The 23,089-nt window shown below is 41.1% G+C and overlaps 1 protein-coding gene across 3 annotated transcripts; it reads right to left on the reverse strand.

Moving 5' to 3' along the window:
* Positions 1-5,243: 5,243 nt before the first annotated feature.
* On the reverse strand, positions 5,244-23,074 carry LOC119005120. 3 transcript variants are annotated; one of them, XM_037072621.1, is made up of 5 exons: positions 22,514-23,074; positions 16,265-19,737; positions 13,728-13,851; positions 10,490-11,371; positions 5,244-8,578 (listed from the first exon to the last, which is right to left on the reverse strand). In XM_037072621.1, the coding sequence occupies exons 1-5, from the start codon at positions 22,537-22,539 to the stop codon at positions 7,999-8,001; spliced, it is 5,085 nt and encodes a 1,694-aa protein (XP_036928516.1). In that variant the 5' UTR covers positions 22,540-23,074; the 3' UTR covers positions 5,244-7,998. The 3 variants fall into 3 exon arrangements, with proteins under 3 accessions (XP_036928516.1, XP_036928517.1, XP_036928519.1); XM_037072622.1 differs by having other exon boundaries at positions 16,265-20,351; positions 22,514-23,073; XM_037072624.1 differs by having other exon boundaries at positions 16,265-19,228; positions 22,514-23,068.
* Positions 23,075-23,089: the final 15 nt, after the last annotated feature.

A 23,089-nucleotide genomic window follows, 5' to 3' on the forward strand; every position in this document is an offset into this window, starting at 1 on the left:
TGTTTGTGTGTGTGTGTGTGTGTGTGTGTGTGTGTGTGTGTGTGTGTGTGTGTGTGTGAGAGAGAGAGAGAGAGAGAGAGAGAGAGAGAGAGAGAGAGAGAGAGAGAGAGAGAGAGAGCGATAAATAAAGACATCATAAATAAAGACATCATGGACAGGCTGTGCTAATATAAGGCCTATAAACATGGTTGGGCAACTAAGGTTGTGTCACTAATGCATTGCATTGGAATATTTCTCAGTAATAAGTGATTCTACAAATTATTGTTCTATTCTTTCATGAATGAATTCCCTATGATTCAGGGGGTCAAGGAAAGACACTCTGATGACTAGGGGTCCTTATAAAATGGCCACTTCACTGAAAACATCATGACATTGCCACAAAACAGTTCAACTTTGTCAGAAACATGAGCAGTCAGACAGCCAGGCAGGCTGGAAACAAGGCAACCATTCAGCCAGATTATCAAAATCACTTATTTAGAGGTAAAATTGAAAGTGAGCTTTCAAAATGTTGCTAACAATCCTAAAAAAAACATTAAAAAAAAGTAAAAAGTACAGTGGGTCAGATGTAACCCAATCAACAGAATTTATGTAAACTAAGCACATTTCATCAAAACCACAGTTAAGTTAAGACTGAATGTTTATGGTGCCACTTCACATTTGCTCAGGTTGAATTCTCTATATATCTGACTTCTACTTCCCTTAGTGACATGCCCAGTACAGGCTACAGACAGAGGCCAAAAAGAGTCACCATATAGCATCAAGTTGAGTCTTTATTTGTATATTAATGCAGTTCAACAAGCCTTGGTAATACAGCACATAATGAGATTTCATATAAATCACCTTTTTCTGCTTAGCAAATTCCTCTCAGGTCTTAGTGTTTAATCACCACTAAGCTTTAACAGTGATCAGCATTTACATAAAAAGCAAAGTATTATGCGTCTGGCCTGATGTTACTGGATTTTAGAGAAGTCAGTGGAGGGCGTATGAAGTAATTTATCCTTAATATATCACAGTGAATCTAGATGTCTTGCCATAGATCATTTGATTGATAAAAATAGTATACAACAATCTGTCTTATCCTCTCCTTTGATCCAATTTGTGATCTTTTATGTTTTGTGAAACTAAAATTCCTTCCAGCAGACAAGTAAAGCAACAGGGTTAGAAAATATGCAATTATTCCAATAGAAAGCAGGGTTTCAATTCCTACACATCATAATGCAAATGTTCTAATATATTATGAACAAGCTCACAGGTTAATGAACAGTGTCATGTAAACAGCCTGTCCTTAATGAGACCACAGCCGCATGAGACCGCATAGGGTCTGTGAGAAGTGAGGGCCACAAGACAATTTGTCCACTATCCAAGTCCCATTTCAAAAACAACAAACAGTCAGCGTCAAAGAAGCAGTACAGCTCTCCATACATTATCATATTAAGATGCCAGTTCTGGCAGAGACAAGTCAACAAGACACAGCCTAGAGTCCAACTGTAGAGTTCCAAGGTAAACAGGCTCTGCAAAAATCAGTCTAAGGCCATGTTCAAATAAAATCTTACATATTGAATAAAAGGGAGAAAGAGATCTCAGGTTCAAAATTATTTGGAATTTCTCACTGTGAGCTTGGCCACCTCCAAATTTGGTCATGTTTCAGAAACATACGCTCCCTGATTTTAATATTGCCTTCACAGATTGCAAAATTGGATTCTCTTGGCCTCAAACGTTCCAGGTTCACTGTATGTTAAAGGGTTTTGGTAATTTGATGAATTGCTTATTTGTCGTCACCACTAAAATAGAGTGAGTTCTGTGTTCTAAATACTGGGAATTTTAAATTCTGATTGGCCAGCAGGTATGGATTAACTTTCAGTAACCAGAAAATACAAGTGAACATGCAAGTGTTTGCCATTCTAATAATAGAATTAGTGAACTTGTATTGAAGGCATAACACCCCTTTCCCATAAATCATGTTTTATTTGACATAGTGACGTGGTACTTCAGCATCTAGTGGCCACAGTCACCAAAGCACCTTCAGTAGCTAGGTGTTCCCAGTCATTTTGCTGCCCCTTTCCTAACTTGTTGCAAACATCAAATTAAGACTAAGCATGTATTTACAAAAAACAGTTAAGCTATTGATGTAAAATGTAAAACATATATTGTCTTAGTACTGTTTTCAACTGAATCAACAGATTAGTAACTAAGAAAACAGAATTTTAAATACAATGGATTAACTGTGTGAATCTTGAAAACCAAATCAGCTAATTTCTTATGTGGTGTAAAGACAGTTCCTTTAAAATAAGACACATACATACAAACAAGATATAGCTTTGATGGAGCTGGTGTGTGCAGGGGGAAAGGAGTGAGAAAATTTGACCAAAATTGGATAAATTGTTTAAGATCTGAAGGCAGTCAAGGATTTCAAACCCTTGACTCAACATGGTGAAACATACTGCCTCCTCCTTAAGTTCAGCAAAAATGATACTGAAAATTCAACAGCTAATTTTTCCGTTTTGTTTTGTTTTACCATTGAGCATTGGTATTTTCAGTGTGATTACATGTGGCATTTTGTTGGCAAGAGGGATAATACACTCCAAAGTCACCATGTTTGAGCTAACATATTACAGTTATATCAAAAGTAATGAGCAGCGTAAGGAATTACAAAAGCCCTTCATTTTTTCAAATCTCATTTCTCTGGGTAGCTATTGTCTCAGGGGATTTAAGCTCCCCCTTGTTTTGAACTCTGATTGCAGTTTAACCAGTGATGGACCAGTAATCTGGAATCTGGGCAGATGCCAGAGGGGCTGTTGGCCCTCATGAGCCATTTGGGCTGACCAACCAATCAGAGAGCGGCACGATTGTTGCAGCCAAAATGGTGGTCCCAAGATCATATCTCTTGGCCCCCTTTCAAGGATCAATAATGTTCTTAGGCTAAGTGATATCCAAATTGTTACCCTCTACAGTCTGCATTCACAAACTTTTACATCAGTCTGCATTGTTTTGTAGCAAAATATCTCATTCAGATGTTCAAAAATGTGCCTGGTTTGAAATAAAACAAATATACTTGTGTTTTTTTTTATTTGATTATTTGTTTGCAAAAGTAAAAATTAAGCAATGCCTTCTGGGAATTTCAAGACTGACTCGAGTGGACCACGTCTGCATCTGCATGGTTATTGGAAGTTGGAGATTGTAAATTGGAAGTTGACTGAGATTAAGCCAGCAAAAAAAAAATAATCGAGGCATCACCTGACCTGGACATCAGTCTCAAACTGTTAAAGTGAAACTCTCGCCAAATAGCAACCAAGGCTGTATTTGCTATTGAATATGAGTCAAACCTTTGTGTAAAAGCATAATTACACCCCATTGAAAATTAGCTTGCCCAAAAACGAAACTACGACAAATCTTAAAAGTGCCTCTTTCGTCGTAATTATGCTTTTACATGACTCATATTCAATCGCAAATAAAGCCTTGCTTTTTGGTGAGAGTTTGACTTTAAGTCACAGTGTAGCTGTGTAATGTCTGTTTTCAGTGGTCAATAAGCTGTTGAATTGCAGGTAAAGATGCAACCTCTTGGGCCTCCCACCTGGTCTTATGCTGCTTCTGTTGGGGTCAATCATCCTCAGAGCTGCTGTGCTTGTTAGGTAGAGCGGATAGGCGGACTGCTGCAGAGCTGTCTTGCTGCTGCCCTACCACTTGACCTGTATGATCACGTGACAGTCCACATATACTGCAGCAGCAACAGCCATAGTCAAGGTTTGTCTAATAGGGCAACTACAGTTCACAGTCCGCTGTATCAGCTTCACCACTAGCTGTTTCTTTTAAACATCCACAAGAAATATATAAGCACAACCCATTAACACATGTCAGCCACTGAACATACAGTTAGGAAATAGTACACAAGGTGGCCACTTCTTGTCTCTTTTGTATTCTGATAAACAGTAAATTAATCTTGGCACACTGAGCTCCCTCTCTTTGTCTCTCTAGCCCTTTTTAGATAGAAAAGGCGGCACTTTTGCTCCAAGGAAAGGGCAGCAATGTGCTGGCCTGTCTTTCTAAAATGGAGGCATAATATTCCGCTATTTCCAAAAGCCGCCTCGGAGGTAGGCATAAACATACATGTGATGTGACATGAAGCATGAAATTGGGCTGTGAACAATGACAACGAATCTGTCTTCAAAATAAGAGATTTACATTGCACCCCAATGGAGTTTAGAGCTGGGTTCTTAGCGGGGGGCTTTTAATTTGAAAGTAGCGACCATTCTTAGCCTGCCAACACAACAACAAGTGAACACAACCAAACACCTACAGAGACCAAGGAGACACTAGCATCTCGCCGATCTCAGCAGCTGTCCAGTTGCTCATCTTCATGTCCATGGATGAAGTGATGGACTGACTGCTGTGATCAGCTGTGTCTTGGTTTTAAAACTCCCCAGCTGTGGGTCGTACAACAGTGCAGGTTGACATCTCCGCCCATCTCAGGCAGAGGCCGGCACATTGACGCCTCGTTTTAGATAGCAGGCGAAGCGGAAATAAGTATACCTTCCGAGGCAGAAAATCAGTGGACCAAAACAGACCCCCAATTGGCCGGCCTCTGTCTAAAACCGTAGACTGAGCTGCCAAAAGGACGGGCAAATTGGCGGCTTGGTGCTCTGTCTAAAAACAACTACGTACATAGGACTCCCAGGTCAGCACGGGGTGTGGACACAGGAGGACAGCCAAGACCAATCACTCGGTGATGGAACAGATCCAACTGATCTCTCTCCTTTCTGTCCAGTGAACTAAAAGGGCCATGAAAATCTATTTAAGTGCAACTGACAAGTTTGTGTTTTCGCGCAGTTCTTTAAAAGAGACAGCCAGTGGTGGAGCTGATGCAGCGGACTGTGAGTCAGTGTTGCCCCGGTAAACACACAGACACTCTGGATGTCACAGCTGCACTGTTTCTGGGCCCTTTAGACGGAGCTGACAGGCTGGATGGCAGAGCAGCAGCAAGGCCAGTCTATCTAACGAGCCAAGTGACACTCTAAGGAGCAGTGGATGGTTGACCAGACGTAGTACACGACTAGTGGGAGGCCAAGAAAACATAAATGGGATCCATGATAATGCTGACATTAACTATTATGGTTGATAGAGTTAGGTAGAGTTAGCTTTGATAGCTGACATTAGCCATCGTCAGACATTGTTCTAGTAGACTCTGCAGTTTTAGAGTATCAAGAACTCCTCCTGTTTTCATTAGAATTCAGATATGCAAATCACACTGTTCTTGCCCCCCTCAAACCACTCCTGTCCACGCCAGAACAGTGATAGAAAGTTGAAATAGAAAATCATTGACACTGAAAAGAAAAATTTCCTTATTTTTCATTGTCAGTGTAATTTTTATCAGCGTTGAGGTTTAGTTTTGGTTTCAATGTCATAGTTATCTGTCACTGAAAATCTTGCTCCATAAAGATGCTGCAGGTGAGTAGTCTGGAGTTGTATCGAGGCACCTTTGATGTTGTTGGGAAGAAAGTAATGTAACAAGTGATGTAATGCATTGCTGTTGCTGCCAAATAATTTGTAAGGTAATGCCATTACTTTGCCAATGAGTAATGACCAATTGATTACAGTTTTAAGTACCCATCATTTAACTTTTGTACATTCCATGATTGTAATGTGATGCTATTGATATTTTGTTTATATGGTATAGTGTATGTTTTTTGTTGTTGTTGTTGTTTTTTTTTTTGTTTTTTTTTTTTATTTGTCTGAAATCAAATTAGCACAAACGAACACAAACAAAAAGCCTGGGGCCAGGAGGAATTATTCCAGCCCCTTAACAGGTTCAGCCAGCTATACCAGAATGACCTCACCTGCGGCTGTGCTTGTAAATCTGTGCTCAAACGATCCAGAAAGAAATCTATCACTTAACATGACAGGTGCATCCACTGCTACAACAAATCCTGTTGAATTGCAAAGAGCATCATAATCAAAAATAAGCACTGTAGAACATTTAACGGTTCATAATGGCAGTTAAAGTTGCACAAGGCAATACGGTTCACCGCTTAAAAAAACCCTTTTAAACCCATTGTAATCAATAAACATTGCCGCAGCATTCCCACAATAGATTTACCCTCCAGATTCTAGTGCCATCACCTTCACACTAAACTCACACACATTTAATTGACTTGAAATTTGTGATAATTCATCCTCTCACTGCCCAATCTTAACTTCAAGTGCAAATTTAAAATAGCATGACTAAACCTGTGCAGGAAGCAATTTGCCTGCCAGGCCACAACTTCCTACACAACGTTTCATAACTACCGCAGACTGTATAATAATTATTGCCTAACTGTCAATTAATTGTTAACCTGCCACCTTCCCTTTGTCACATCTTTAATAGAACAACAAGTCTGATACTGTATCACTGTGAACTCATTTAAAGGTGCTACATGTATCATTTTTAACATCAGCAAATGACTACCACATTCATCTTTAAACATTAGTATAATTACTATACATCAAGACCACTGCTGGGACGACTGGCAGCGCCACCAGCCTCCATGCTGCATTGTACATTGTTTGCCACTGACTTGGATTTGGAGGAAGATATTCTGAATTGCTTTTTCTTTCAGCACAAACAAGCTAAATCTGTCAACTTTTCTTACTGTGACAGACTGTGGTCTTCAGTAAAGCCAAAGATGCTACAGCAATGAGGAAAGACAGGATGCACAAGGGGATTATGGGAGATGAAGTCTTTTGAAAAACACTAGCACTAAAAATAACAGATGTGAGACAACAGCTATCAATCATCTCTGCCAGGGTCTTGTTGTTTGTGGTAATTATACCAAGCTACCTGATGATAACTCAATGTCTATCATATGTAGAACCTCTAAATGACTATAAGACAGCATTTACAATTAGTATTTGGCTGTATATATAAAATGAATCTCAGCGAATATTTACACATCACTCAGGCAATATTTTACACACGTGAAACACAGGATATAGCATGAATATGTAAGCATATTGCTCAATAATTACATTCACAAATCTATTTGATAAATAGAACATTTAAATCAAATGATATTTCTAAATCCTTCCATTATTTGTTTGCACATTCATCACATGTAAATATTTCGCTCTAAAATATCTCAATGGTCATTATTGACACACTGTTAAATACACTGTAAAGTTGGAAGTGATTATAAAATGCATTGTACATTGTAAAATTTAATCTTAGTCATTTTCTAAAAATCATTATTTTTATATGAGTCCATATATGTGTCCATAGTTAATTAGACATTATATGGTAAAGGAAGTGTAATTTGATGTAATGCCTGAGACACATTTACATGGTTAGATCTTTGTAAACTTAGAATGCAATGTTGCAGTGTGACCCAAATTTTTGGCTACAACTGTTATTGTTTTTACGTGTTATTGTGGTTCAATTTTAATATTGTAAAGATGTTAAACAAAGGTGATCATCCCAAACTGAATATCTGATATATGAATTCTGTCTTGGGATTCTCTTGTAGTTGTTTATATCCTGTACAATACATTTAATAGAATAACAAAAAAAGATTCTTCGCATTTAATCTTTAGAGAATAATGTGAATGTGTCACTAATAGATCAGCTCTGTCTTCCAAAATGTAACTGTTGTTAATAACCCATTGAGACTGTGCATATCTTAACTATGAACTCAATCAGTGGACGTATTTCCGCATAATCTCAACCTGAAGATTTCTGTTTAGCCTGAGTCTCACAATGTTTCACACTTAAACTGACTATATACGATACTCTGTGGGCTAATATAAGACAACAATTAATAGTCTTTTATGCAGTCTTTATAAAGTCATAAGAAGGCAATAGCAACAGCTTGATGCAGGGGTTAAAACTGTACAGGGAAATAAAACGGTAGTTGTTTCAGTCATCAGTTTTTGCAGAATAAGTTGTAGAACTTTTACCTTTCTGCAACCAACTCAGTTTCAGGAGATATAAGCTCCAGCCAGGTGGTCAAACAAAACCCAATTCACAAATCAACCAGAAGAGGATGACGATGGTGACGATGATGAAGATGATGAAGAAGAAGGGGAGGGTCTATAGGTCTCGCCTCCTCCCAGCTCTGTAATCCTTACCGATGATGATGTAATTTCCTTCTCTTTCTCCTTTCTGCTTCCGGTGCAGACTGACCTCTGGGCTGGTTTAAACTGCCATGTCACCTTCTTTGTTGTCGATGACAGCTCTACTGTTGCCTGCTTCATTGGAGTTGTGACAGGCTGAGTTGCCATGGGAGTAGCCTGGGTCGCTGACATGCTGTTGGTAACCTCGGGAGCCCTCTTTGCTTTGTCATTGTTGTTTCTGTCCTGTTCCCTGAAGAGCTCACTCAGCACTTCAGGTTCAGTGGTTTCTCCAAACAAGTCCCAGCCCAGTTCAGGAGGCAGCCGCTTAGGCCGTGCCATGCCAGCGGACTTGTTTACAGCAGCAGAGATTCTGCAAGAGCGACTGGGATCTGTGTCAGACAGATCTGAATCCCAGTCACTGTCACCTGCCACCGAGCCACAACCCAGTACTGACACATCAAGAGCGCCAGATCCTGAACTCTCTGAGTCTGACTCCCTGGAATGACAAAACATACAGAATCTTTAGTATTGCAGTGCAATTAAATCATGGTTTAAAACATTTACAGTTGTATCATGATCCTTTAAATAATCTGATTGTTTCTAGAGCATTGCTTTCAAAAATCTGAACTATGACATAAGGAATCTTTATTCATTGTTTTTAGAAATGACAATCATGATTGGTGCTGCTGTATTTTGAAGAAGGGAAGGGAATGGCAAAACACTTCAATTTAAAAAATCCTTAATGACTTTGTAAAGTATAGGAGATGAAAAGGGTTGGTTTTGTATCAAAGCATGCCTGAAAATGGAATTCCAGAACATGGCTTAACAGGACATCAAATCATTTTACATTTAGTAGACACTTTCATCCAAATTGACTTGTAATTCATACAGAAATTCATACACTGTTGGCAGTTACTGCCATGAAAATGGCAGAGACCAGAGCATCAGGAGCAGTTTGAGATTCAGTATCTTGCCCAAGGACATTTCCACATTGCAGACCATTGGAATCAAACCAGCAACATTCTGATAGCAAGACAGTGGCTCTACCCCTGTGCCACAGTACGTATGTGCTGATACTAGTGAATGAATGGTAGAGGAAGGAGAAGCGAAAGGAGTAGCAGTAGTAGCGACAGCAATAAAGTGTACAATATAGTCTGCAGTTTGGCTGTGAATAAAGGCAATGGCTCCTCAAGATACAGCAAAGCTCCCTGGTATTATTTTCTGACCAGCTTAACACGTGAAAGAGGGTTCACCCTGAAGGTAAACACAAACTTCAGCCCTGGAGGAAATCATCTCCCCTCTGTTTTCCAATCACGGTCCGGGAACCAAACAGGAATGGTGTAACACCATGATATCGTTTGACTGGCTGTAGCTAATAGCTTCTGGCTTAGCTAGTAGCTAAGTTAGAGGAGGTTGACTCGCAGAACCTCAACATGTGTGTTTTTTTCCACTTGGCAAGCCGACCAGACATGACATGGGGGTATGGCAGCATTGACGATTCCAATTTAGAGATTGTGACTTAATTTTGGTCGATTTCGATTTAAAATTGAAGTCGTGTCACCCTTAACTACCACTAAAGTATTTCCTGTATGGGTCCTGTGATCCATATAAGCTCGAAAGGACTCCTTCAACCTGAGGGCCTCCTCCTATGGAGGCCACCAACAGGTTCATTAGGCCCAACCTTGTAAGGGACTGTGAAACGTGGCCTAACCTTCCCTGGGATGCAAGAAAAACTCAACTCTTCTGGAGGTAAGAGTTGAATTTTTGCATATGGGTACCTCAGCTGGATTGCATCAGCAGCAATGTGAAAGCAGTACTGGACTGCCATGGTGAAGAGGGAGATGAGCTGATGACCAGTGCCGTTCAAACCCTCACCTATGGTGATGACCTTTGGGTTATAACCAAACTAAGTAAATGACCAGGTTGTAAAAGGGTGGTGGAGGTAACCTTTAGAGATAGAGGGAAGATGAAGAGCTTAGACACCTGAAAGCAACTTAATATGCTGCGCTGTTTGCTGAAAGGAGCTAGTGGAGCAGGTTTGGATATATAGTTAGGATGTCTTCAGGACACCATCCTTTGAAGGTTTTCCAAGCACACCCAGCTGGGGAGATCCCTCCATAGGTTCTGGAAGACCCAGAACCTATGGAGGGATCGCATCTAGGCTGGAACCTTCCTAGTATCCCACAGGTAGAGCTGCAAGAGATGGCTAAGGAGAAAGATGTCTGGGCTACCTAACTCTGTTACCCATAGTGGGATAAGTGGATGGATGGATGGATTTTCCACTGAATGAACAATATTGGTTTAAAATGCTGTAAATGCTGGCAACAGTCATTTCTCTGACCCCATACTGAATTACAAAGAATGAAATGCAATATAGCCACAGTAAAAACACAAAAAATGCACATACCTGCCACTATAAGCTGTAGTCCCCGCAGGGCCAAGTAGGAGGCATGCTGGAGCAGCCAGATAGACAAAGCTGTCAGTGCACAAAAAGTCTCCTTCCTCTGGTTTATGTGGGGCAGGGAGAGTGGGCTTGTTGTCCCATTCTGTTGGCTGGTCCAAGCATGTTTTCATGCTATCTGAATGTTGTGGTATACTATCTTGTTTTGAAGGATGAGTGGGAACTTCTGTCACTGTGGTGACTTCGCCCTGGGATGCAGGTCTTGCAGACACGGCAAGGTAAACAAAGCTGTCTGATTGAACAAAAGGATCTAAGTCACCACAGTCCAAACCTGAGCTTCGGATTGGCTTCTGATTGGGATCTAGAAGGTGTTTGACTGGTTGTTTTGAGGGAGACAACGGGAGGGGGGAGTCACTTCCCATGAGGGTCACTTTTTTTCTGGGTGGTATTTCTCCACATTGTGGGGCATTTACAGTCATGGAGTCACTGATGTCTGTATGGTCAAGCATGGTCCTAATGACAGAAACTGTTCCCATCTTACCAACTCTCCTCACATTCTCGTCTTTCTCTCTCTCTTCATCTACTGACATCTTTCCATACCCTGCTTCTGGTCTTTCATCATCTCCTTCTCTGTCCTCTGTGTTGAGGAGAGATGGGTAGCACCACTGCAGCTCTGCACTCTCCTCCCTCCCCCATTCTTTTAACCCTCCATCCTCCCCATCTTTCTCCAGGGATGTGTTGCTACTGCCTAGGTCAGAGCCACTGATTGGCTGGTCACTATCAGAGCCGGCCTCCTCCTGGCTTTGATTGGATAAGGAGAGGAAGATGCCACTGGAGTCTGACTCCAATGTAAGGTTTGAGTCTGGAGAGTTGTCCTCCTTAATGGAGCTAGGAAAAAAAGACAAGACAGTTAAATTACTGCTACATCCCCCATGTGTCTCCTAAACTCTTGTGACTTCAACTGCACTTTCTCCACTATAACTATAGTTACCACAAATGCTTTTACATTTCATAACATTTTTCAAGATCAAGGCCATTTATTTGTTTTGTCTCTGAGCCATATGGAGCACTTTCACTTTTTTTTTTTTTTTTTTAAAAATCTAATTTTAATTTTGGCATTGTAGATAAAGGAATGGAGAGCTGTGATGTTGTTCTTGAGATGTCATCACATTATGGGATAATTTGGCTTATGTCTTCATTTAACTAGGAACATCACACAACTTAATTAACTAATATGAATCATTTTTCCAACCAGTTCCAAGGTCTTCTATAAAAATATATTATGCTTGCTAAAGCTATATACTGCATTATATGTCCTGAGAGTAAAAAAAAAAAAAAAAATCACACGTTTTGTACAGTTTCATTTTAGCCTGTGAAATCCGCATCGACTTTATTCCTAAACTAGCCAATGCTGTAGTATGAGAATGGACCATATGGACTTGGGCAGAAATGTTACATGTATTACACATATATCATAATTGATTATTATACTGAAATTGCAATAGCAGCCAGCATGTTTTGGTTTTTATTGCCTTGCATGGGTATTTAAAAGAATACAAATCCAGTGTGCAAGTTCTTATCTATTGGGCAGACACTTTGTTCTACCAGTGTGAGATAATACTGGCAGATGAAATGCAATAAAACAGTAAGTGCATTTGGTTGTGCACCATAATATATATTTGAATGCATATTCAAATCTCCTGCTGAATCACCAATATGCATGCACAAATTACCTAGTAAATAATATAAAATATATAAATAAAAAATAAATATATATACATATACATAATATGTTTTGAAAAACCAGTTTTAGGTCTTGATTAATTAAACATGGTGTGCCTCAAAGCTAAGCTAGTGTTAGGCCAGTACCATTTTGTTTATATCAGTCATGGGTCAACCTGAAGACGTTAAGCATTTAATCTGCATTTACTTACATATACTTATACTTACATGGAATCCAGTCATGACCAATATTAAAAGTCAAACTCACGCGCCTTATTTTTCATTGTTCTGTGACTGTATGTAAATTTTGCATATATGCTCATTGAGCCATGGATCACAATTAACAAAAGTGTTGTGGTAGGCGGACTGTATTTGGTGAAGATATGCAAAACTGTCTGTTTTGACCACAATGTGCAGGAATTTGTTGTTTTATATTTTGGGCATTTTTTTGGACTATCAAAATTCTTTTGATAACTTTTCGTCAGGAAAGTCCACAGATACTACATGCAACGTTTGGTGCAAATCAGTCAAACTGCCTCGGAGAAATTTCAAAAAAATAAGTGTTTCATTTGTCGCGATTTTGTGAATGGAAGGTTACTGTGAACATGGCCTACACCACATAATTCAGCTGAATTCAGGGAACACGTAGATACAAGGTTTAACAATGTGCAACATATTATGTGGGAGTTATGGGCCAAAAACCCTTTAGCATTGAAAACAGCGCCACCTGCTGGTCATTTTTGGTGTGTGTTACAGCGGCCAGTCTATACCACACCTATGGATTTCATTTCCATAAGTTTTATGGTGTGGGCACAGTGCCAAATATTAAATTAGACTGCCACCAGAGCACCACCTAGTGGCGGATCAGTAAACCCTTCGTCAGCTAAGTAAGTAAGTAAGTTTCATGGTAATCCGATGAACTAATGTTTAATTTAAAGAGTGCCACCTTGTGGTGATTAACATTTTGCACAGAGCCTAAGGGGCTCATGGGGAAGAAGTAACCTGAGTTTCATGTCATTAGGACTCACCAATGTGGAGATGTGCAACACTTCCTGTTTGGAATGAAATCTACAGGAAGTTGTTATTTATTAACTTGAGTATTCTTTGGACTATCGAAATTCTTTTAATAAATTATTGTCAGGAGAGTCCACAGATGTGTGCAAAGTTTCGTGCAAACTGGTGAAATTGCCTGGGAGGAATTCGTAAATATAAGGCTTTTGAATGTGCAACAAAGTATATGGGCGTTATAAGGCAAAACGCACTTTCCTTGATTATAGCGCCACCTAGTAGTGGAAATTCAGGACGATGATGGATTATAACATTTTTCGCCAGGTGTGACTTATATTCCAAGTTTGGTGAGATTTGGGGTATGTTCAGGCAGTGAAAAATGCAAACATTTGGGACGAAAAAGTCATCATTCGAAAAACAATAGGGACCTCACAGGTCGAGACCTGCTCGGTCCCTAAAAATGACACCCAAGAACAGCTCAAAAGCAGTGCTGTCAACCACTTTGTGGAATTACCTTGTGCCAGCAGTGTAAGTCCCAGCAAGTTTTGTTGACCAGTCAACAGGAGATCTGTCCGTGTCTGTAGCTGGTGAAGCCACAGTGCTGAGCTCCAAACTGACCTGAGATTTACTTCCCACTCCTGAAAATAGAACACAGATTCAACTACACCATTTATTCCCTGCCTGGTCAAGCATTTGGGTGTTTGATCACAGCAAGTTAATCAATATTTTCCATTGTCTAGTCTAGTTGATGAAAAATGACTAACTTTGTCAGTTAGGGGCAAAATGGGTAGAGCTGAGACAGGAACATGTAAACAGTTTCTGACACCTCATATGACAATCAAGCAAACTATCCTCAGTCCAAACTTCTCTTTAAGTCTTTATATCCTCATAGGGAACAATTATTCTGTTGCTGCTGCTACTATTGATAATGCATTCCAATATCCCCGCCTTCATCTCAACATCCACCTATAGGCCCTCACTCAACATTCCTCTGGGGGGAAAGTGATTGTCAGTCCTATCCCCACTCCTTGTTGTGCTGAGCTTTGTGTGTCTTTGTATTGAGTGACTAAGTTAGAGACTGGAATCCAAACATCAATGTACTACATTCTGCTTTCACAAAACTCCACATGAGCTTGTCAACTGAGCTGTGCTATATTTTCTTATAGCACTTATTTATGTTTGGTACCTTTTCACAAACCACACTACAAACAATGTGATTCAGCATTTCAACCCTGGAAAAGACCTCTTACACAGTGCGTTTACATGCACAGCTTGGTCGGATTACAGCCATAGTTCGACTATGCTACTCAATCAGACAACTGCAAATGTCCGAGTATACATGCCGGTGAGAAAATCGAATTACTGGCTGAAGCATGTCATACCCCGGTACGATAGGTGGCGCTGTACCCAGAGGTCACAGAGGCTGACCTCTTTATGTCACCAGCCGCCTCGGCATCCGAGAAAGATATCGTACGAAGAGCGAGCAGATGCTACATCTTTGTACATTTCGTATAAGGTGTACATGATCATTACACAAACTAGTTGCACAATGGCGCTCTCGCTTGCGGTGATTTTGGAGGAAAGACGGCGCCGCTGCCCCTGCTGCTGTCCCTGTCGCTGCCCCCGCCGCTGCCACCACCCTCCTTCTACCTCTGGGTCACAGAACGCAAAATCTGATCCGATCTGATGGAACGTATACATGCAGGAATAATGTGATTATCACTTGAATAATCGAGGTGTGTGTGACTATGAGAAATCCAGTCCGATTTTAGTCAGACTAAGGTGTATACATGCATTTTAAAAATTCAATCATAGTCGGACTAACCCAGTAATTTGGTTTTCTTGAGTGTCATGTAAACACACTGACAGATAGATCTCTGATGAGTATATGATACATATTTTGGCAAATTTCAGTAATTAATCGGTCTTTATTAATGAAACAAACTGAGATGATCTATGAACAATCTGAGAAGGCCATGGTGTTATTGAAAGGTATTCTAACATACTCAGTTAATATTATGTGATTTATTTCTCATACATATTGTGTCTTTTATTGGAATTTCCTTGTATGATCTCTGTATACAATGATGTGAGGAAAGGGATGGAGTGGATTGTCCTGGGAGATGGGAGCACATAACTATAGTATAGTAGTAACTATATAAGTATATTTTAAACAATTGGGGAGTGGCTTGTTCTCAACTGTTTTTGGTCAAAATGGTAATCAAACAATACATTTAGTAAGTGTCAGAGTCAGCTTCCTATAGGAGGTTTATTATTGCCTTTATGATTGTTTCTCTCTCAGGTCATATTATAGCACTGCCCTGATATTTATGAGGACAAAGTGCTGGAAACAATGTCTTTGCCTGACAACTAATTAGTACATCAGTTCAGAACAAAGAATTTAGAGTCAACATCCTAGTTAAAGTCTCAGACAGTCACAAATAATACAGAGCAACTACTTAAGTTGGGGTTAAGAATGTACAATATAATAATACAGCTGTTTAGACTGGTGGTGTCATTGCAAAGTGTTATACCCATTTTAAAGGAGAAAGTATCTTCCGTTTAATTTGAATAATATAATCAAGATATCATGCATTTTTCCTTAGTATGTATGGGCTCCAGCTAAAAAAACCCTGGATTGTCCATTTTCTACAATGCAACTAAGTCCATATTTTCTCATGCCATGATCTCAGTGAGTAAGGCAAGCTTTCTGTTATCAATTTAAGCCATACAAGGCAAAGTAATCATGATGACATGCTTTAATATAATCAAGAGCTTTATTCAAAGGACAAAGCTGTAGACATCATGCAACTAGTTGAAGTAGTAGTCTCCATGAAAGTTAAACTGACCTTGAATAGCACAATCAAGAGTCCCCTCTAACATACATTTTAAATGGAATTTCCCAAATCCAGTATATCCAGTGACATTTTATAACCATGGTTTTATAACCATGGTGTTATGAAAGTACAACAAAAAATAACTTTATTGCAGGTACCTGAATGAAAAAATGAGGGAAGAATGAAATCAAAAATGCAGAAAACTAATATCTACCTGTCATTAGTGCAGCTTTCTCTCTCTGTGGCCCAGGGTGTGTTTGGTACATGTCAGCTCGTTCCCTCTGTAGCTCAAGCAGCATTTGGTATACATCCTGTGTGTCCCTCTGGGACTGAGACAGGTCTAGATGTTCCAGGTCAGAGTCCAGTTCCCTGGCTCTTCTTTCTAACTCTGTCAAGCTGAGCTCTGAGGCTGCTGAGGATGGGGGGTGGGAGCCTCCAAAGCCAATTGGGGGCCGGAGAAGAGGCCAGCGTTGCAAGGATCCTGAGAAGGAATCTGTATCACCTACAGCTCCTCCTCCCCCCTTTTCCCAGCCATCATCCCATAATGTGGTGACCATCTCAAGGACAGCATCCCAACTCTCCATCCCCCTGTCGTCTCCAAATGTCCCTCCTTCTCCTCCCTCCACCTCACCTTCCTCTGTCTTTAATATAGCAACCACCTTCTCCAACTCTTGGACATGCAACTCTTGTACTCCATCCTTGTTCATCACTCCTATATCCTCTCCCTTTTCACACTTCATTTCTACATGACTTTCCTTTTTCAATTCTTCATATTTTTTTTCATCCTCTTGCACTTTCCCCTCAACCTTTCTCGCTGACTTTTCTTGTTTGGTTTCCTCTACCACCCACCCACTAACAGTAACCCTCACTTTGTCCTTATCCAATCCCTCCTCCTTTTTGTCTTTGTTGTCTCTCCTCTCATTTTCTCTCTTCTGTTCCTTTTCCTTCCTTTCCTCCCCCTCTGTCTTCTCCTTACTTGGCTCACCTTTTTTCTCTTTGCTTCTGGATCTCCTTGGTTCTTCTTGCTCTCTGCAGACTCTCCAGTGTTCCAAGTTCTGCTCCTTCAGTGAAGCCCTGCCCACCAAAGTGGCCCCCTGCCCTGGTTCTGCATGGGAGGGTTCTTTAAGTGAGCTTCGTCCTACCATACTTATAGCAGTCATTATATTTGTTAGTGGGCTCTCGGAGAAGTGTCCTGGATGTGTTTGGAGAAGGGCAAGCGGGCGCCTCTTCTCCAATGCTGATAGAACAGAGGGAAGTGGAGGGAGAATAGGGAGGTTGTGGACTGCCCCACCCTGCCGAACAGTCCTTTTTCTGACAATGATTCGGCGAGGCCAGGTGGACTCGATGACCTCAGTAGAGCATGTTGTCTCAAGGTCCCCAAGCCCGCTGCTTAGTCGTGGGCTGACCACACCTGGTCGGAGCCCTGTGGCTGTGCCAGGTCGATTCCTGGAGCTGGACTTGGATGATTTGGACTTCTGGGATTTGGAACCTTTCTCTACATGGCTAGAATCAATTTTGTCCAAAGTCATTTTCCCAGCATGATCTGCAGTGGCAGAATCATTTTTATCCCCAGCCCCAATATCTGTTGTCTTGTTGCTGCTCCAGCATTCACAGACAACTACACTCTCAGTGTTACTCCATGTCTCTATCTTATTAACAACCCCAGCTTCTGGCACTGCCTTAGGTGCAGGTGTCGGAGCAATCTTTACCTCTGTCTCAGCGTTAACTTCTACTCCGGACTCTGTTGCTGAACGAACTTCACTCTTAACCTCAGCTACACTTCCAGTGTCTGCTCCACTTCTGTTCTCCACTTGTCTTGAACTAGCTTTAGTTTCAACCTCTACATCAAAGTCTGGTTTTGGACCACTTCCAGTTACAATCCCAACTTTATCACCATGCCCAGCCTTTTTCTCATCTTCACTCACAGTTGAAGGTATAGCCTCATCAATACGTTCTGGTTTAGCCATAACCCTTCCACTTTTTTCCCCACTCCTTGTACTTCCCCTATGTCCCTCCTTGGTCACACTAGGAGCCATATTCTTTATCTCCACACCAGACTGCACTTTCCCTTCCAAATCCCGCCCCCCTGGTCTTGTTTTCACCTGGGAGCCTTTTCTTGTTTCAGACCCATTTTTAATGCTAGCTCTCGATCCATTATCATATTTGCTCCAACTTTCAGATCTGTGGTGTTCTTGTATTCCAGCCCTAATATCAACCTCTGCTATGTTTCCAGCTCCAACTTCACTAACTAACCTTGGCCCACACCCAGATTTGCTGTCAACTAACACCAAACCCACACTCCCATTGTCAAACTTAGAAACCATTCCCCCACCCACACTATCAGGGCCAACCTTTGACCCCGCTCTATTCCTTCCTACAGCACCAGTGCCCATTCTGGGAGCAGCATTGGGGGAGGGTGAAGGTGAGGGCTGGGGGAGCAACAGGGGTGTTGTGTCCTGGTCGGGCTCTAAAAACACTGAGTCTCTGTCTGAACGCAGAGGAACTGGTCGACCATACCCGAAGGTCCCAAAAGTCGATGTTTCTCTCCTCTCCCTTTCTCTCGCTCTCTCCCTCTCGAGCCGCCCTCTCTCCCTCTCTCTTTCCCATTCTCGCTGGGCCCATCCTCTCTCCATCTCCCTTTCCCTCTCCCTCTCCCATTCTCTTTCTCGCTCACTACGGCCCCATCCTCCTCCTCGGTCCCTCAGGTCCTGTTCAAGGTCATGAGCAGACAGTTGGACTAGGGGGGAACGGTAGGGGGATCGCCTAAGCTCATGGGGTGGTGATAGCCTAAGGCTCTGGGTTTGGGAGTAATGCCGTGGCTGGATGATGTGGGGAGGGGAACACCGCAAACTCTGAGTCTGACTGGGACGAGGTTTGGCAGGGGAGAAAAAGACCGGTGTATGGTAACCCGAAGAGAGAGGTGATCCAGAGAAGGGGGAAATAAGGGGGGAAGTAAGAGAGGAGGACTGGCCGCCAGCGGGGTGGTAGTGCCCTGGATTCAGATATCCACCTCCTCTTTCCATCATTTCAGTTGTAGTGAGCTCCAGACATTCCAGGTGTTTGGGAGGTGTCAGGACTTTCCAGGAATGTCGGCCATCTCTGCTCTTTGTGCTGTCTCCATGGTGATGGTGGTGGTGATGGTGATGTTTCTTGGATGAGGAGGAGGACACTCCTGGTGCTGAGAATGAAGATACAGAGGGAGAAACTGATCGAGTGAAACGTCCTGGAGAATGGCAGCCATCACCATCGGCATCCTGAGCCCCAAGTTTCAAAGAATCATATATAACTCTTTCATCAAGTCGCCGCACAAATGAGGGGTTTGGAGTTAAAGAGCGGGGTTGCGGATCAAACATGTCAGCTGGAGACCTGCTAACTCTCAGGGAACCACTTGCAGAGTAGCTAAAACTCCCCTCGCCTCCACAGTCTCGCCTTATGGACCCTCCAGGTTGATGATGTTGGCTGTCTATCTGTTGATTGATGCACATGGTATCGTAGATGGACCTTTGGGGTACATAGCCATCTCCATAACCTGCATCCACTCCCCCAGCTCGCCCTCCCACTCCCCCATCCCCAGCTCCATGTTTCTCCAGGCAGCAGGAGCTCTTCCTGAAACACCCGGGACGGCTAAGAGGCTTGCCCATGATTGGTCGGATGGCTGATGGTGGGAGGGGTTGGTGGGAGGCACGGCTGAAGTTTGAAGAATGAATTGTGAATTTGTTAATTCTGCTTATTCTGAAAAAAAAATGCTTTCAGAATTCATAAGATTCATGGCAGCTGGCTTTTACAGGGCCATGACCAAATAAAAGGAATGGAGAAATGTCATAGTCAAATTTTTAGGTTATTCCTTTCTGGTAAAATACTTAAGCATGTTTTGTCTGTTTTAATGACAAGTCAGGACAGTCTTGTGATCAAAGTGTGGCATAGCAGCAGAAAACTCCATCTGTCACAACAGCACAATGTCCAAATAAAAAAAGTGGAGACAGAATTGTACTTTAAGAAATAATCCAAGATTTTGAAGAAAAAACATGAAGATAAAGGACAAAATATTTCCAGTTTTTATGTCCATGGAGGTATTGTTCTCAGCTCATCTTTTCTCCCACTCTCTGCTGAGCATGCATTTGTATTTATTTTCGTTGTTTATTGTTCTGGCTGTCTGTTCAGAGCCAATTAATTCTTTATACAGTGGAGCGTTAGTCAGTCAGACACAGTGCGACAGAAAAACTGAGCACAGTGGATGGAGGATTGAATCCAGTCAAAGCCTCTCCTCTCATTTTCTCAGTTTGTTGATTATTGTGGTCTGTCTGCAGAAAAAAAGCAAACAGGATTTTAACTGAAGACAGCTTAATAAAGTCTCTCCATAAATATAAAAGTGAGTGGACATTAGCATATGTCAGTATTAAGACATTAGTTAATAATTGCTGATATTCTTGCATGTCAAATTAAAGGGGAACTGACGAGATAATAATCATAAAGATGTCATCAGAGTTATTTCAGACTGGGACACTTTACAAACAATTGATAGGAAAAGTAGCCCACAGCTGCGGGCCAGCAGTTTGAGACCCCTGTCCTTAAGCATGTAATATATCAACAGTCGTTACAAAGTAAACTGGGACAAACACTTCAAAGGCAAAATAACAAGGATTAAAACCTTAAAGGTGTAATTTGTAAGAAATGGCCTGCAGGGTGTGGCGTTACTACTGCTACTACTATAGCAGGGTGTGGCATTACTACTATTATATAGTGACAATATTTTCACATATTACTGGTAAATTGAGGATTTATTTAAACTAATACAGAGGTGACTGTGAAAAGACAAACAAACAGTGTTTTGGTGAGTTTTATTTAATTTATGTCAGATTTTAATGAAGTTTGTATTAACTTCTAGGTTTAATGAAAGAGATAAACATTAATTCAGAGGGTGCACAGTTGTATTTTTCTGTTAAGCAAGTAAAAATGTGTCCAAATTTCCTTCTTGACATTTTGTGAGTTTACTTTGATTACTGCAAGTTTGTTACTTAGTCCAACTAAGCAAACTTGCAGATTTTATTTCTCCTAACTGAAACTATTGGGGCTATGTGACTGTTTCCTTTTGTGATACCAAGTGGTATTACAAGACAGGATAGGCCAGGGTTTGCTGGTTAGCGTGCTGAATTCAGTAGACATCTCTTGCCACAGTACATAGACGTCTTTTATATAATATTGACAATGATGACAGTTCACAGCCAAGTTACAATGCACAATCTGAATTCCCAAAATTTGGGCTAATACTAAGATGAATACTGAAAACAGGTGGTCAACTTTGTTGAAGTTGTGTCATTAAACGCATAAAGTTCTCACCATATAAGACTGAAAAACTTATTAGGGCTAAGCCAACAAATGTTAAAAATCTCAAATTCACTTGATGTAGGAGCTCTTTGTCATAAGGGTGGACCAAACTAAATCCTGAAGCCCTCAATTTTGTGAAAGTTATATATAAAAAAACAAGGTAAGAAGAGTAATAACAAACAACAAGAAAAAGCCAAAACTACTCAGTAAAGCATTTTGAAGTTGGAGTGATATTTAAGCAGCTGTAAACCTCTGAACAAATCTTTTGCAGAAAATTGACAAGATGGTGTGAATACATATTTCAGATCTGTTTCCTACATTAGAAGAAATCAGAGGCTAAATTTTTCAAAATACCAAAGTATGAACCTGTGAAAATTTGGTGTTGACATTCCTCCTTTGAATTTACCAAAACACGTGCATCTACAGCAACTATCCTGCTAACTCTACCTTTAAGAACAACTGTATTTAGTAGGATGACTGGCTGTTAGCGTAAAATAAGTCACCAACATTAACAGAGAAAAGCAAAATATTTGATCACTGAAGCGGGCCATCCACCACACATACTGAGGCACAAGATCTGTAACCTCAGGATGAACCAGTTCAGAGGGGTAAAAAAAACAAAAAACAGACAGATTAATAATCCCTAACTGTTTTGAGAATTTATTTAGACTCCCACATAAAGAAAAGAAGACACTGACATGCACATATAAACATACATCTTTTGAAATTTTTCCATGGTAGTGTGGAAGTTTTGAGACTAGTATCCATCTCAAATGTAATATTAAGGAGTCACAAGTGTCTAATTTGCATGCATTAGTAATGCCTTCCTCACAAAATAGTTAAACTCCATCAAAGGCGCCTATTGATAGTTGTGAGCCATTCGTAGTCTCTATATCTTTCTCTATCACTTCAGTGTGCCCTTGTTCTTAAACATCTGTTTCCCCTCTCTTTTTCTCTCTTTCATCACTGCTGCTGCCCCTTGTTCTATTTTCTCCCAATCAATAGAAAAGCCAGAACCTCATCCACGCGGTCACTGTCATGAAAAGGCATCAGTCAATCCAGTCTGTCAATCTCAGTCCCATCCTGGAAATGTCTTGTCATTCTGCCTCAAATAAGCATCCTCATTTGTTTTCCTTACCGGCATCTTAGCCCCGTCGTTTCCATCTATCTTTATCGCTGCCGTTTTTCTGTTTTTCTGTTGCTTGTCTCCATCCCTCTTGCTCGCTCCTCTCCCTCTCTCTCTCTCCGCTGTGAATCATGCCTTCTGTCAGAGGAAGGTTTTTTTGACAAGCACTCTCTCTGCCAACCAACACACCAACGCAAACCCTCCCCCTCCTCCTCTTCCTCCTCTCCCTTTCTAGCTTTTCTTCTCCTGAATTCAGCTCCCTTCTACCTCTCACTCTATCCTTCTCTTCCTCCACCTCTCCTTCTCTCTCTCTTCCTCCCTTTTGCACTCAACACAGCTTCAGGGCTTTAAGATCTTTGGATCTCCAAAGAGACCAACTTCTCCTCTCCAGCTTCCTCTCTTTTCTCTCTTCCTCCATCTCATCTCTCTTTCTATTCTCTCTGTATTGCAATCTTTCTCTCTTCCCTTTCTCTTATTCTAGTTTTAGTCTGACCTGAGTGGGTTACCCTTGGGAAATCATCACCATCAGACATTTTTAAATGAGGCGATGAAAGAGAGGAAGACAAGGAAGAACATATCTATCTATCT

Source organism: Acanthopagrus latus, chromosome 16 (assembly GCF_904848185.1).
Source record: "Acanthopagrus latus isolate v.2019 chromosome 16, fAcaLat1.1, whole genome shotgun sequence".
In the NCBI taxonomy this organism is placed as follows: Eukaryota; Metazoa; Chordata; class Actinopteri; order Spariformes; family Sparidae; genus Acanthopagrus; species Acanthopagrus latus.

What these genes read in the sequence shown, in the direction of transcription:
- LOC119005120 (XM_037072621.1), bottom strand. Translation starts at nt 22,539, where the DNA reads ATGGAAACGACGGGGCTAAGATGCCG. An exon ending in GAAAGCTGCACTAATGACAG is followed by an intron (nt 13,852 to 16,264) that starts GTAGATATTAGT and finishes TTCTATTTTCAG; the next exon opens with GAGTGGGAAGTAAATCTCAG. An exon ending in ACTACAGCTTATAGTGGCAG is followed by an intron (nt 8,579 to 10,489) that starts GTATGTGCATTT and finishes TTGTCATTCCAG; the next exon opens with GGAGTCAGACTCAGAGAGTT.